The sequence below is a fragment of the Microcaecilia unicolor genome, chromosome 10 (genome assembly GCF_901765095.1).
Source record: "Microcaecilia unicolor chromosome 10, aMicUni1.1, whole genome shotgun sequence".
Lineage (NCBI taxonomy): Eukaryota > Metazoa > Chordata > Amphibia > Gymnophiona > Siphonopidae > Microcaecilia > Microcaecilia unicolor.
This window is the reverse complement of record NC_044040.1, coordinates 218,247,410-218,262,554: the sequence shown is the minus strand read 5'-3', so window position 1 is coordinate 218,262,554 and position 15,145 is coordinate 218,247,410. Positions and strand designations below refer to the sequence as shown.

At 42.4% G+C, this 15,145-nt stretch overlaps 1 protein-coding gene across 1 annotated transcript; it reads left to right on the top strand.

Annotated features, from left to right (window-relative positions):
• The first annotated feature begins 128 nt into the window (after positions 1 to 128).
• On the top strand, positions 129 to 7,395 carry RPL35A (ribosomal protein L35a). Its single transcript, XM_030215880.1, has 5 exons — positions 129 to 199; positions 5,326 to 5,367; positions 5,656 to 5,808; positions 6,559 to 6,703; positions 7,334 to 7,395. The coding sequence occupies exons 2-5, from the start codon at positions 5,357 to 5,359 to the stop codon at positions 7,355 to 7,357; spliced, it is 333 nt and encodes a 110-aa protein (XP_030071740.1). The 5' UTR covers positions 129 to 199; positions 5,326 to 5,356; the 3' UTR covers positions 7,358 to 7,395.
• Positions 7,396 to 15,145: the final 7,750 nt, after the last annotated feature.

Genomic DNA, 15,145 nt, shown 5'->3' with positions numbered 1-15,145 from the left:
AGCTGAAGACGAATTACGTTTAGGCAGCTTTATATAACCTTAGCGAGCAGAAAAATCAGAGTAAGTGAGCTGAAGGCGGCTTAGCTCCGCTTTCTCTTTTGTCAGGCAGCGCCGGGGACAGCTCAACGCAGGTCCTTTAGGCTCCCAGCATGCCCCGCGTTCTTCCTTTTCCTCCATCTTGGATGTCCTGTCGGTGAGGGTGAGTAACGCAGAGCGCTGTTTGTGGCGAAATGAAGGCGAGAACACGGTGGGAAGTAGGAAAGAGCCTCCGGGCTTTCAAGGGCCACAGGTGCCCTGGGTATCCGGGGGGCTCTCGGGGGCGCAGCCCGTAGGATGGCGTTGATAGTGGAGGGATTGTGTGGCGCCGGCCCGGTGCTGACTGGGAAACGGCCTGGGGTGGGCCTGGCTTCGTTCCCTGTAAGAGTCTGGCTGGTCCTGCCCGCTTGCTTTCTCCTTGGGGGGGGGGGGGGGGGTCGTTTAGGACTGTGGGGACAGGGTTTTAATTATCTGCTCAGGGTCGGATTTGTTTAAATACGTCTAGCTCCATCTCTACCTGTTTTCAAATCTATGCTGAAAACAAACCCACCTTTTCACTGCTGCTTTTAGCTCCTAACCACAATTGCCCTCCCCTTGTCCCTTCCTCCCTTCTCACCCATTGCTTCCCTCACCCTCCCCTCACCTATCCACACCCACCCTGTTAGAATATCAATGATATGCTTTGATGTCCCCATGCATACTTCCTACCCACCCCCCTCCTCCCACCCTGTCAGACTGTCATAGTAATGCTTGAATGTTTTCACTTATATACACTGTCAGCTAGCACATTTGCTTATTTCCCATCTGAGGAATAAGGGCAACCTTCGAAAGCTAATCAAGAAATATATTGTTATGTCCAATAAAAAAGGTATCATCTTATTTTCTTTTCCATGTTTTATTTTGTTTGATTTCTATTGATTCCCTCAGCCGTAACTGTCTTGTTTGTCTGTATTATTTAGATTGTAAGCTCTTTTGAGCAGGGACTGTCTCTTTGTGTCAGGTGTTCAGCGCTATACAAATGCTAATAATAATAGATGCATTTCTTGACGAAATGTGAGAAACTTTGATCACATGTGGTGGAACTGCTAAAAAATGCAAAAGTATATTTTATCCATTACTAATACCCTACTTCCACTTCAATGTACCTTGATATTTCAACCCCCCCCCCCCCCCCAAATTGCTTAATGGCAACAAGATGTGCAGTAGCCGAAAGATGGAAAAGTAGCTCTTCACCTTCTATTGAAGAATGGTTGAGCAAGTTCCCAGAAATATATCTAATGGAAAATCTCACTCATCAAATGAAAAAGAAAACAAAAATGTCAATACCATATGAAATGTTTTGATGTTCCCATGCATACCTCCTACCTTCCCCCCCCCCCCTCCCCCTGTTAGACTGTAAATGCTTGGATGTTTCACATATCTACCAACATTTGCTTATTTCTGATCTGACAAAGAAGGGCAACCTTCGAAAGCTAATCAAGAAATGTATTAAGTTATGTCCAATAAAAAAGGTATCATCTTATTTTCTTTTCCATGTTTTATTGATTACCTTTAAAAGTGGACTAACACGGCTACCATACCTCTCTAATACCATATGAGAAATATCTGGGGAAATTAAAGTTAGATGCTCTTAGGAACATCAGCTGTCCAATTTTTTATGATTTGTAATATTCTGTATTAGCTGCCCCTGCTGGCGTTGCTCAGCGATGGGTTAGTACTTTGTAATTGAGAAAAGCAAGGTTTATTTGTGTTTAATAATGCTGTATAAATTCTTTATTTGTACAAACAAGAAATAGAACACACAGGAGTAGATAAAAGTTGTCATTCAAGCACATTTTGATAGACATTTTTTTCTGTTTCGATTTGAAGCATGTATGTATAAAGACTTGTTTGAGTTAACTCGTGAACAGGTGACATATAATTGACCATGTGAAAAACATTTTGTAAGTTGACACTTGTGACTTTTTTTTACCTTTGACCTTGAGCCTTATTTATCGACTTGCAAAGGCTGGTTGAACTGGAAACTGCAGTCTTTTGAACTGATAGATGGAATAAGAGAAATTTTAGATATAAAAACGTGCTGTCCTTTGGCACAACCTGTCAAGATTGTGGCTTCAGACTTTTAAGAGCTAAACGTGTGCCATTACATTTCGAGCATTTAGATTTTGTACCAGCATGAGTGTAATTGATGTGGCGTTCCTGGTCAATGCAGTGAATTTAGAAATTCAGCCAGATAATTTACAGTGGCATTAGTACCTTGCATCTCTTTAGTTTCACCTGGTAGCAATTCTTGAATTTTGGTATGAATGAGAGTGTGGTACTGAGGGGGTGAGAATGTGTGAGTGGGGGTCTACTGCTGAGGGGTGAGAATGAATGAGTGTGAATGGGGGTGTACTGGTGAAGAGGGTTTGAGTGGGGATTTTCTGCTGAGAGGTGTGTTAGAATGGGTGAGTGAGGGTGAGTTGCTGAAGGAGTGTGTGTGAGAGGGTGAGTGGGGGTGTTTTGCTGTACCAAAAAGCATATTTTACTGACAGTATGTGTTTGACAAGTTTTCAAAGGCTCTCAAAAGCTAGTCAAAACTAAAAAATGTATTGTTAGTCCCATAAAAACAGATCATCTTTTTCTTTTGCTGTTTTGTTTTATTTCTATTTATTGCCTTTAAAAATGGACTATCATGTCTACCACACCATTTTATCCAAGATGCCCCTGTGGAAAGTGTAATTGCAAGAGGGGAGAGTTCCCCCATTAACTAAAATAAGAAATAAGTGTCAAACATACCTTTCTTTGGAAATATTATTGAGGGGATAGTTTTGCAGCACTTGAAGGAACAATGTGAGATTGATAGGAACCTTATTAGTTTCATGGTGGTCAAGGCTTTTTGGCAGGGATATAGTAACAGATTACAGTATTGATCCTTTCAGATTTAAATGATGCATTTGATACTATTGAGGATTAGTAGCTAATGCAAAGATTGGGAGGACCGCCATGTTGGTTTGCCTTGTTTTTGGCAGAAGGTCAGTGTGTTTATCAGGGACATGGGGCTGATTTTCAAAGCACAAACTTACTATGGAGGTTGATGGTGAGTTTAAAGATCACTTGACAAGTTTAGGAGTGAGGATTGATGGGAGGATTAATTAACAATGGAAAAGAGGTAGCAGTGATTGTTCTCACTTTCCGTAAGATTGTTCTTTATATGTACTTGTATAGGTTGAATTGACCTAATGTTTTCAATTACTTGGCATATAAATGTGGTTACATAATATGGAGCAAGATTTGATGTGATTTTTATTATTTAACAATCTATAGAAGCTGTAAAGATGTGCATTAAGTGTCTGAAAACATAGTGTGCCCTAGTATTGCTGGTTCTACAGTGACTGACTCTTTTATTTATTTATGTATTGCATTTGTATCCCACATTTTCCCACCTATTTGCAGGCTCAATGTGGCTTACAGAGTCCTGTTATGGCATTGTAATTTCAGGATATCAGATACAATTAGTGATGTAAAAAGGTAGAGTCAAGGAGAAGGAAAAGAATTAAGCAGATTAAGTTGGATGAGTGTGGGAGGTATAGTCAGGCTGGGGTGGTTTGGTATGGCTATGGGTTCTCTTTGTAGGCCTTATTGAAGAGATATGTCTTCACAGATTTACGAAAGTTGGTTATTTCGTCAAGAGTTTTCAAGGCTGCAGGTATTGCATTCCATAACTGCGTGCTAATATAAGAGAATTAGTGCCAGAGCCGGTGGTGGGAGGCAGGGATAGTGCTGGGCAGACTTATACGGTCTGTGCCAGAGCCGGTGGCTGGGAGGCGGGGATGGTGCTGGGCAGACTTGTACGGTCTGTGCCCTGAAGAGCATAGATACAGGTCAAAGTAGGGTATACACAAAAAGTAGCTCACATGGGTTGTCTTGTTGGGTAGACTGGATGGACCGTGCAGGTCTTTTTTTCTGCTGTCATGTACTATGTTACTATGTAAGGCTGCAGGTATTGCATTCCATAACTGCGTGCTCATATAAGAGAAGGTCGTTGCATGTATCAGCTTGTATTTTAGTCCTTTACAGCTGGGGAAGTGCAGATTAAGGAATTTGCGGGATGATCTTTTGGCATTTCTGGGAGGTAGGTCCATGAGGTTTAGCATGTAGGTTGGGGCATCTGTGTGGATGATTTTGTGTACTATCGTGTAAATCTTGAACGCAATGCGTTCCTTAATTGGGAGCCAGTGAAGTTTCTCTCTAAGGGGTTTGGCCCTTTCATATTTTATTTTTCCAATTATGAGTCTGGCGGCTGTGTTTTGGGCTGTTTGGAGTTTTTTGATATTCTGTTCTTTGCAGCCAGCATAGAGTGCGTTGCAGTAGTCTAGGTGACTTAGTACCATTGACTGTACCAGGGTGCGGAAGATGTGTCTCGGGAAGTAAGGTTTTATTCTTTTGAGTTTCCACATGGTGTGGAACATCTTTTTCATTGTATTCTTCACGTGGGTATCGAGTGTGAGGTTTCGATCAATGGTAACCCCGAGAATTTTCAGATTTTGTGAGACGGGAAGAGAACAATATGGTGTGGTTATGTTGGTGAAGTTGTTTGTGTTGTGAGGTGAGTACAAGACATTGTGGGGTTTTTTTTCGTTCAGTTTTAGCTGGAATGCATCCGCCCAGGAGTGCATGATTTGGAGGCTTTGGTTGATCTCGTTGGTGATTTCATTTAGGTCATGTTTGAACGGGGTGTAAATCGTGACATCGTCTGCATATATGTAAGGGTTGAGGTTTTGATTGGCTAGTAATTTGGCTAAAGGTATCATCATTAGGTTGAAGAGGGTTGGTGAGAGGGGGGATCCTTGGGGGACTCCGCATTCAGGTATCTGTGGGGCTGATATGTCAGCGTTCGTTGTAACTTGGTATGACCTTGAGATCAGGAATCGTCTGAACCATTTGAGAACTGCACCTCCTACTCCAAAGTATTCTAGTATATGTAATAGTATTTCATGATTGAACATGTTGAAGGTACTGGACATGTCGAATTGTAGGAGGAGTATGTTGTTGCCAGTTGCAATTGCTTGTTTGAATGAGTTCATTGCAGACACTAGAACAGTTTCGGTACTATGATTTGACCGAAATCCTGATTGAGTCTTGTGTAGAATTGAGTGTTTATTTAGGTATTCAGTGAGTTGTTTCGTCACTATGCCCTCCATGAGTTTGGTTATTAGTGGGATAGATGCTACTGGGCGGTAATTGGTGAGGTTGATTGTGCTTTTCTGAGTGTCTCTTAGTAACGTCATTTGTTTTTTTTTATTTCAGGCTCGTCTGCATCAGACAGTAGCACACCAAAATGTCTGGAAGGTATGGAATATGAATTTGTGTTAATATGAATCATACATAAAGGTGGTTTGGGCAATAGGGGCTGTTTCCTGATGCTTTTGGAGCCACGTCTCTCATTTGGGTTGTCTCTAATAAATGTAATTGTACTTTTTTACTGGATGTTCAGAAAGCAGTTTATAAGCTACATAATTACTAGTATAGTCTCTGAAAAAGCAGTTTGACGTTTGTTTTTTTTATTTTTTATCTGTTTTATCAGTGAAGATGTGTGTACTAATGTTGGGGATTTAATTTTATGTATTTGTTTCCTAGACTCTGGTCCAAGGCCATTTTTGCTGGCTACAAGCGTGGACTCCGGAACCAGCGGGAGCATACTGCTTTGCTGAAAATTGAAGGGGTCTATGCCCGTAATGAAACAGACTTCTACCTGGGCAAGAAATGTGCCTATGTGTACAAGGCTAAGAAGTGAGTTGTACTTGGCGAATGAGGGGGATTTTCAGCAGTTTCAGTGCTTGTGTTAGGACGTTCCTCTGGTCAGATTCAAAGTTTACTTTTGCACACCTCTTCATTGAATAACAAGCAGCCTTTTATGTGTCATATAGCTGAGAGACCAAGAGCAGATAAATGATAGGAACAGCATGTTTGGTACAGAGTCAGTTGGGATAATTGGATGGTATCTGGCAGACTGGAGGCTTTTTTTGTGTGCTTCAGGGCCTTGTGCTCTCCACTTAATGATTCAAAGACCTTCTGTACTTACCTAAGTCACAATTGGATTAGTTTTTTTAATCTTTACATGGTTCTCCCTTCTTTCTGTGATGTGTTTAGCAACGAGTGGCAGATTGCATTATGCCTTGTGGTCTGGTCCAGCTTTTAGCACAGATAATCACCTAGGATACTAATTCAAGAGGGGCCTGCTGCCCTTTGATTTAGGGATGTGGCATGCCTGCTCTGCATTCACTCTTTCCAGCCCTGCCTATGGAGGCCAGAATCTTACCACATAAAGGCGGTATATCAAATCCCATCCCCTATCCCTTTTGTGATACAGGCCAGGCCCTGTAGTGTGTTTGTAAAATGTGAGACTACTTAACTTGTCTCTGGTGTTGGTAACAGTTTGATTTCCTGTACATTGAATGTGTCCTAAGAAATTGTGTCACAGCTTGCTTTTTCCCAATAAATCGCTGTCTTAGCACGTCTGCTTTCCTCTTCTCTCTGCAGTAACACTGTAACTCCTGGTGGCAAACCCAACAGAACACGTGTGATCTGGGGGAAGATAACTCGTTCCCATGGCAACAGTGGTATGGTACGGGCCAAATTCCGAAGCAATCTGCCTGCCAAAGCAATTGGCCACAGAATCCGTGTGGTAAGGGTCACACCTGAGTGTGTGGGCATTCATTCCAGCTTATGAGAGAGCTTGTGCATGTCTGAAAACTGCACGGTGTTTCCTCACCTTCAGAGCCTGCTCAGACTGAGAGAAGGCCCTCGAGTTCCCCCCCCCCCCCCCCCCACCCCCCCCTCTATTTACCCATCTGGGAGGTGGGGATTCTGCAAATGCTCATGCAGAGTCATTTAGACCAGTATTTCCAGCATGTGATGTGGGACATTTAGTTTTAACTACACACAGTCCCTCTACAGCACTGTAGGCCTTGAGAGAAGGAAAGAGTATAGGAATTAGCCACAGGCACTGGTCTGAGAGCTACTTGCTGAAATAAACGTTGGGGGTGCCAAACTCTGGGTTTTAATCCTAGCTCTTACCGGACACTTTAGCAGCTGGAACTGATGCGGATGGGTGTCCATACTAGCTGTGCCTAGGGCTTGAGGGCAGTGTTCATGTACCCTGTACAGGTGGGCCTTTATTCAGTGATGCTGCTGGTGTGTATTACTGGTGACCAGAGTCTTTTCACACTGCTTTATGACTCTTTCAAGTGCTGAATGTAATACTTCCCATCTGCCACTCTTCTGACCTGATGGTGTGGTGTTTTTTTTTTCCCAGATGCTGTACCCATCAAGGATTTAACTCATCACTGAAAATAAAATAAAAGTTCCAATTTGTTATGGCTTGGCTTCTTTGAACCATGACTTTTCAACCTCCTCTTGATAGACAGACTGACATGGAGACAGAAGGTGCAAGTCATCTTTTGGTTCCTTCTGACACTAGCCATTTGGGTAGCCAGAGTGCAGCATTTTGTTACATCTGTGGCCCTTTTACGAAGAGTTACTATAGTGGGTCCTTAAGTGGAGTGTGTTATATGTCAGCTCAGATCCTCCTCTACAGCAGCTGCTGGGTGCTGTCCTCAGAGTTAAGGAAAGGATGACTCAGTCATAACCAGAAGCCCCTAATCTCCAATTGGGAGTGTTTTTGCTTGGGGGGGGGGGGGGTAGGGGTTGGTTATAACTGAAAATTCATAGTCCTGCTTACACATCTACAATCTGCTTATCACTCTCTTTTGCAATCTGTACATGTGGCCTCTCTATACATATAAGTAATGCTGCTATGGAAGGGAACTCAGCCCAGCCCTTCCTGTACAATCAGCTGGCTCCAGTGGGACACCGAGTTGAGGAGCTGGTGGTGGTCATGCCCCTCTCACAGACTATTTCCTGTCTCTGGAGCTGACTGAGCAGCAGAACAGAAGCAGTGTGGTGTGAAATGTCACGTCTGATCTTCCTCTACCACTCAAGGCTGACTGTTGCACAGGAGGATAGGTCCCTATGTACCAACACTCATCTCCTCCTTCCCTGTCACTCAATCAGCACAGGAGGCGAAAGATGATACATGATGGGGTTTGGCTTGTGCATGAAATGGGGGCGGGGAGGGGCTGGAGGGATTGTGAAAAAGTGAACACACTGGGCCATTTACTGTAATGCTCTGCCCTTGCTTTTTCGTGCCCTTATCCCTTTTCATGATGTTGGATGGGATGGAGCAGGACTGGATAGTGGTGGACAAACTATCTGTTTTCCCCATGATTTGAAAACCTATTTTGCCTCATCCACATTCCAAGATTCCAGAATTTCTCTTTCCCCATCTTTAATCTTCCTTCTAGCCCAGCCCTCTTCTCTGCTGCTCCATTTCTGATTCCAAATCCTTGCTGCAGATTCTACCCCTTCGCTCACACTGAAAATTGGGTGGCTGTGCATTTACTAATTCCAGAGTTACAGTAAATAAGCCATGATTGGAGGGTGGTCTTAATAACCAGCCACAGTGGGCCTGTTTATTTTTTTGGAATTTATTAACCACCTTTTTGAAGAGATTCACCCAGGGTGGTATACAGTAGACAGACACCACCAGATCCTTAGTGTAATGTTCAGTTCAAATCCAGCCCAGCAGCCTGCTTAAAGCTTCAGTGCTACCCCTGTTGCAGGACAATCAAAGCTATGAGTTACGTGTTTTTGGGGAACACTAAAAGGAGTGCAGTAGGCAGGAAATAGATGTCCTGTAATAAAGGGATGACATTAAAGCTTTCTTTAGGATTTGTTGTTGTTTGTTTGTTACATTTGTACCCCGTGCTTTCCCACTCATGGCAGGCTCAATGTGGCTTACATGGGGCAATGGAGGGTTAAGTGACTTGCCCAGAGTCACAAGGAGCTGCCTGTGCCTGAAATGGGAATCAAACTCACTTCCCCAGGACCAGAGTCCACCACCCTAACCACTAGGCCACTCCTCCCACCTCAGAAGACTGTACATTTATTTAAAAATATAACCTTCCCATCCATGGGCATGGAACAAAGTAATGCACTGATAAAAGCAAAACTTGCTTATGATTACCCAGGCCTTGAGAGAAGAGAATTTACAAGTTTTGATACATTACCTGGGAAATAATTTTGAAAGAATTTTTTTAAGAAAATCAAAACTTGCAAACAAAAAAAAATTGTATACATAGTAATTTTCATAAACAATTTAAATGAAGACCAATCCACAATCATGAAAATCTGCACGGTGGTTCACAAAATCATCCACGGAGATGCCATGAGCTACATGCTAGGCCTTGTGGACCTGCTTCCCAGAAATGCTAAAAGAAAAGCCTGCAAATTCCTTATTCTACACTTCCCCAACTGTAAAGGAGTAAAATACAAGCTAACACATGCGACTAGCTTCTCCTACATGAGAACACAGCTATGGAATGCGCTACCAACTGACCTGAAAACGATTAACGAAATAACTAACTCACAAATCTCTGAAAACCTATCTCTTCAAGAAGGCCTACAATGGGAATCCATAACTTATCATAACACTGCACCACTTCACCCTATTCTGATATCATCTTTCTATAACTGTCTGTATAGATCTTTTTTTCTTAGCCCTGATCTTCTTGTAACACCAATTGTATCTGCTACCCTGGAACGGTGATGCCATGACAGGTTTTTGTAAGCCATGTTGAGCCTGCAAATAGGTGGGAAAATGTGGGACACAAATGCAATAAATATCAGGCAAATTCCTTTTCCAGTAAGAGCCAACTATGAAAAAGCAACAGTAAAATGCAATGGACCAAAAATTCTTATTATTTAATTGGTCAGGTGAGACTCCTGCCCAGTTCAATGGCACTGAGTGCCTTAGGAGGGGGTATTCTTAATGGGGCAGAACTTCTGTATATCCTCTACATATTCTCTCTGACCACAGGTGGAGCTGAGGCAGAGGAAAATTAGTGATGTGAAAAAGTATTTACCCCCAAAACCCTTCCTGACTTCCCTTATTATTGCATATATATCTGTATCACTCTGAGTGGTCTCTGATCTGTAAACATTAATCTCTTCCCTTCCTTGATCGCTACACATTACTAACTGTATCTGATATCATGAAATGACAAATGTTAACAAATCTATGTAAGCCACATTGAGCCTGCAAATAGGTGGGGGAATGTGGGATACAAATGCAATACATAAATAAATAAATATTAGACAAAGGGAAGCCAAGTAAACACACAACAGTTTTCAATTTATCTATTTAAGAAGCAGTTATCCAATGAGGTATTGGCACTCTTGTGCGTTTTGTATCATAGGGGTTGCCTTGAAGAAACCACCTGTGTGACCCTGATTGTATTCTCTTGCTGGCGCTATAGAGCGAGTGAGCTGTATTGATTTGGGGATGATTGGGGGGGGGGGATATGAAAAGTTTATGGAAACTGTCCAGTATTCATTATATGAGTTGGTTTCAAGTGTTTGTCTGGATGGGATGGTTGTACTCGGCTTTACACTGTATATATGCTGGTAGGTTCTAAATTAAAAGAAAGTTATCCATCAGCCATATCACCCATCACCCCTGTTAAGTGATAATTAAATTCAGCTGATTGAACACACCCTGCCTTGATTGCAATCAGCCCTGTTGAATCTAATCCTCACTATGTATCGAACCTTAACATGAAAATGTAGTAGTAGCCATGATCAAAGGAAATTTGATGAGAAAAGTTTTTTGGAAAGGGTTACAAAAGCCATTTCTAAAGCTACATTAAGAGCCATTATCTCCAACTGGAGAAGATTTGGAACAGTGGTAAATCTTCCCTGGAGTGGCAAGCCTGTCACAAAACTTACCAGAAGAACATCCACTACACTGCTGACCTTTCTAGCCGCAGCTACTGTCTATGTGCTTGGTGTCACAATAAGAAATAGGGCAAAAATGGGATTTGAGGGACAGTAGCAAGGTGGAAACTGCTGCCAGAGCCAAGGGGGGGGGGGGGCAAGATTCCCCAGACCTGGTCACTGGTCCTTCTTCCTGCTACATCCTGCCTACGTGGAAACAGGAAGTTACTTCACAGGAGGCTGGACGTGGCAGGAAGAAGGACCTGTAGCTGGCAGATCATACACTCTCCTTTGCTGCTACGGGAGGGGGGTTGGGGTCCTGAAGATTGTGTGCCCCGGACCCAGCTTTGTTTCTCGGTGGCCCTGACTGCTGCTGTTCAAAAGTAACATCAAAGCTTGTTTCACACTTGCAAAAAAACTTGGATGATCCCTAAGCCTTTTGCAATAATGTTCTATGCATAAATTAATCAAAAGTGGAATTCTGCACATCACAGGTCCCCATTATGTCTAGCATAAAGCAAATACAGCATTCCACAGTGAGAATCATCATACCACCAGTTGAATGTGGTGGTGAAGGTGTAGGGATGCTTTGCTGCCTCAAACTTACACAATTATTGAAGGAACCATGAATTGCGCAGTGTACCCAAAAAATCCTTAAGGAGAATATCTGGCTGAAGCGCAACTGGATTATGCAGCGAGACGATCCAAAAAATGGCTGAGGAGAAACAATGTTGCTGGGATGCTTCAAATGTATTTTCTACATGGTTTTGGTGTAATTGCTTACCTGATATTTTCACTTGGTAACTAGACTCAGCTCACTGTAAAATGCTGCGTAGTAATAAGCAAGTTTGAAAGCCTCTAGGTTTTCTTATTTATAGGTCCCCTGTGTATCTCTGTTTGATTTGTTCCTGGCTGTTATTTTAATTAACGAGAGTGGTTTATTTTATTTTTTGGAATGCCAGGCCCCCTCCCTGCCCATCTTCAAATCCTTACTCAAAGCCCACCTCTTCAATGTCGCCTTCGGCACCTAACCACTTTACCTCTATTCAGGAAATCTAGACTGCCCTAACTTGATATTTCGTCCTTTAGATTGTAAGCTCCTTCGAGCAGGGACTGTCCTTCTTTGTTAAACTGTACAGAGCTGCGTAACCCTAGTAGCGCTCTAGAAATGTCAAGTAGTAGTAGTAGTAGTATGTATTAACTGCTCAGCAGCTACAGTTTAACATAAAAGTTGCAATAGTAAAATGACCAAATATAAAACACACAATCAAGAGAAATGTGAAAATAGCAAATTGAAACCTAATATTTTATTTATTTTAAAATAAGAAATAAATGACACACACCTCATTCGACCACAATACAACCTTGTATTTGTTATCAACCGACTGGCAAACGCCTTTACGGTATTATGTAAGCCACTTTGAGCCTGCAAATAGGTGGGAAAATGTGGGGTACAAATGTAACAACAAATTTCTAACCCACCTAATAACGAGGTGGCTTCCATGAATTTCCATAAGTCACAATGCTGCTATCATCATTCCTGTACTACACAGCAAAAAAAGTTTGAACAAAATACTGTGTTTTCAACAGTTTCTTGAATTGCTGGGACCAGTAGTTAAGCCAAGTTGACCTGACAATGCATTCCACATCAATCTGCCTACTGTAGAAAAAGCTGAGACCCTAGTGAAAATATAACGTACTGAAGACACCAAATGTAAACTCAAGCATTTTGAAAAATTGGATCTTGAAGACCTTCCTGATGAAGACAATGTAAAAACTTGACTAAAATACTATGGAATTTTACCATTATGCTGCACCTGATACTACATAGGTAACCAATGAAGCTATTTCAAAATTGGAATTATATGCTCAAATCTTGAAACACCAAGAAGTATCCTAGCGGCTGAATTTTGTAAGGAGTACCATGAAATAGAATAAACAAAATACAAATAAATATGTCAGCATAATGCTTGAAGGAAGCATCGGGGATAAGTTAACTTACAGTATTCTGTGAGTTGTCCAGATAGGTGGGAGCCCCGCCCATGCCCTGCCCACATTCCGCCCTCCTTCCTATATAAGACAATTGGATGTTTGCAGAATAGTAATTGAACGCCTGCTAGCATTAGGCAGATATTGTGTGTACAGAGCCGCATCTGTGCAGAAATACGGATTATAGAATTGCCCTCTTAGAGCTTTTTTTTTTTTAATAAACTGGAGATAATTTCTGAATCATAATAGTGACAGGTACTAAGGAAACAATAATGACAATTCCCAGCTTCTGATGCTGAGTTAGGTCACATTTCTTACCTGGTGGCTTGCTGCTCCAGTTGCTGTGTCTCCTCTTTCCCCCGGGATTATACAGAGTTTTTCCTGCTCATTCTGTTGGGAGGTGTCTTTGATTTTTGCTGTTAGTTTTGGGAAATGTGAAGATTTTTCCAGTTCAGGTTTGTTTGGGTTTTTTTGTACACTGCTCTGTTGTATGTTGTATTAAGAGTGGTATAATAAGCATTAATTACACCATAATTGTGCATCTCTGATGTTTTTCACAATGCAATAACAAAAAAAATGTCTGTTTCCGTTTCTCTGGAATTGCATTGCAGGCTGGGTCTGGCTTATTGGACTTTGCAGTTCAGTTTTTGTCTGCATCTTTCTGTTCCTTGTCTCTGCTCACTGTGTTTGGTGAGGGTCTGTGTGTTTTCATGTGTGACCGAGGTCTGCTAATAACCAATGCACAGACAGGGTGGCATGCAAATGAGATGCACAGAAATTTAATGGAGACCTTTGTGCATCCGCCCCTGGAAGCACCTAGCACACGCACAGAACAGGAGTTGTTTCCAGGGCATGGGGGTGGAGAGGGGGGAAAGAGAGAGAGCACCTGCACTCACAAACAAAACTTTGGAGGTCCCCTGGCTGCCTGTGGTGATGGGGGGGGGGGGGGGACCTGCATAACCAGTTAGGACAACAGCAAGGGCTCAGGTGCATGAAGCTGAAGGTAAACAGAAGTCAGCAAAGTGCCAGAAGGAGGGGAGGGCTCCCAGCACCAGGCCAGGGAATTGGGAGGCAGAGGCTGAAAGGAGAAGGGGACAGGGGGTCAGCCCCGGAGTTGCCAGCATGGATGAAGAGGGCTCCTCCGACAGCTCCTGACCCACTGTAAAATCTAACGTTAAATGTAGGTAATCCTTTCTGTGCATTGCATATAATGCTTATTATAATACTAACAAGCTCTTTGCATGGGATTCTTGGTAGCTGCTGCTGCTGCACAAGATTACAGCCTTGTAAAAACCCTTTGTGCATTAGATGCTACATAACATTTGCTTTAGACTGGCTCCAACTGGTCTAATGCAAATGTTGCCATCATCGACCCCTGAGTGTTTCTTAATATTTACAAAACTTCTTTTTTTTTTTGTGTGTGTTAGTGAAAATGCCTAAAGTGGCTTTTATGAAAAGTGAATCAGGTGTGAGCAAGACTTGTCTGTGAGTTTCCTTTCAGCTCTGCCAGACTTTGGGTGGTGAATGAGGTCTCAGAATATTTATTTATTTATGCATTTGTTACATTTGTATCCCACATTTTCCCACCTATTTGTAGGCTCAATGTGGCTTATATAGTACCGGAGAGGCGTTTGCAGACTCTGGTGAGAACAAATACAAAGTGATGTTGTGGTAAGATGAAGTTCATGTGGCATATCCACATTAGGGAATCGTACATCGGAAGAGTTGCGTTTTGTCCATTACGTACTTTAGTTTTGCTGTGTTGCAGGGATCAGGCATTTAAGTTGGATCGGTAGGGTATGCCTTTTTGAACAGGTTAGCTTTTAGTGATTTCCGGAAGTTTAGGTGGTCGTACGTCGATTTCAAGGCTTTTGGCAATGCGTTCCATAGTTGTGTGCTTATGTAGGAGAAGCTGGATGCGTAAGTTGATTTGTATTTAAGTCCTTTGCAGCTTGGGTAGTGCAGGTTTAGGAATGTTCGTGTTGATTTGGATGTCTTTCTAGTTGGTAAGTCGATCAAGTCTGTCATGTATCCCGGTGCTTCTCCATAGATAATCTTGTGGACCAGGGTACAGATTTTGAAGGCAATGTGTTCTTTGATTGGGAGCCAGTGCAATCTTTGGCAGAGGGGTTATGGCACTGCTGTGTGACACTGGCTTTTTGTGCCTTGAAAAATTAACATTTTTAGATAAAGGTACTAGTGTTAATGCAGAGATGAGGATGTGGCTTTAAGGGTGACCCTGGTAGGTAAAGTGCATTGGCACAGACAGGGTTTTAGATTAGGTAACATTCCTGCTGCTCCCAGC

Excerpts from the sequence above, each read along its gene's own strand:
- RPL35A (XM_030215880.1), top strand. Across the intron at positions 5,809-6,558 it reads TATGTGTACAAGGCTAAGAA|TAACACTGTAACTCCTGGTG; the intron begins GTGAGTTGTACT and ends TTCTCTCTGCAG. Across the intron at positions 6,704-7,333 it reads TTGGCCACAGAATCCGTGTG|ATGCTGTACCCATCAAGGAT; the intron begins GTAAGGGTCACA and ends TTTTTTTCCCAG.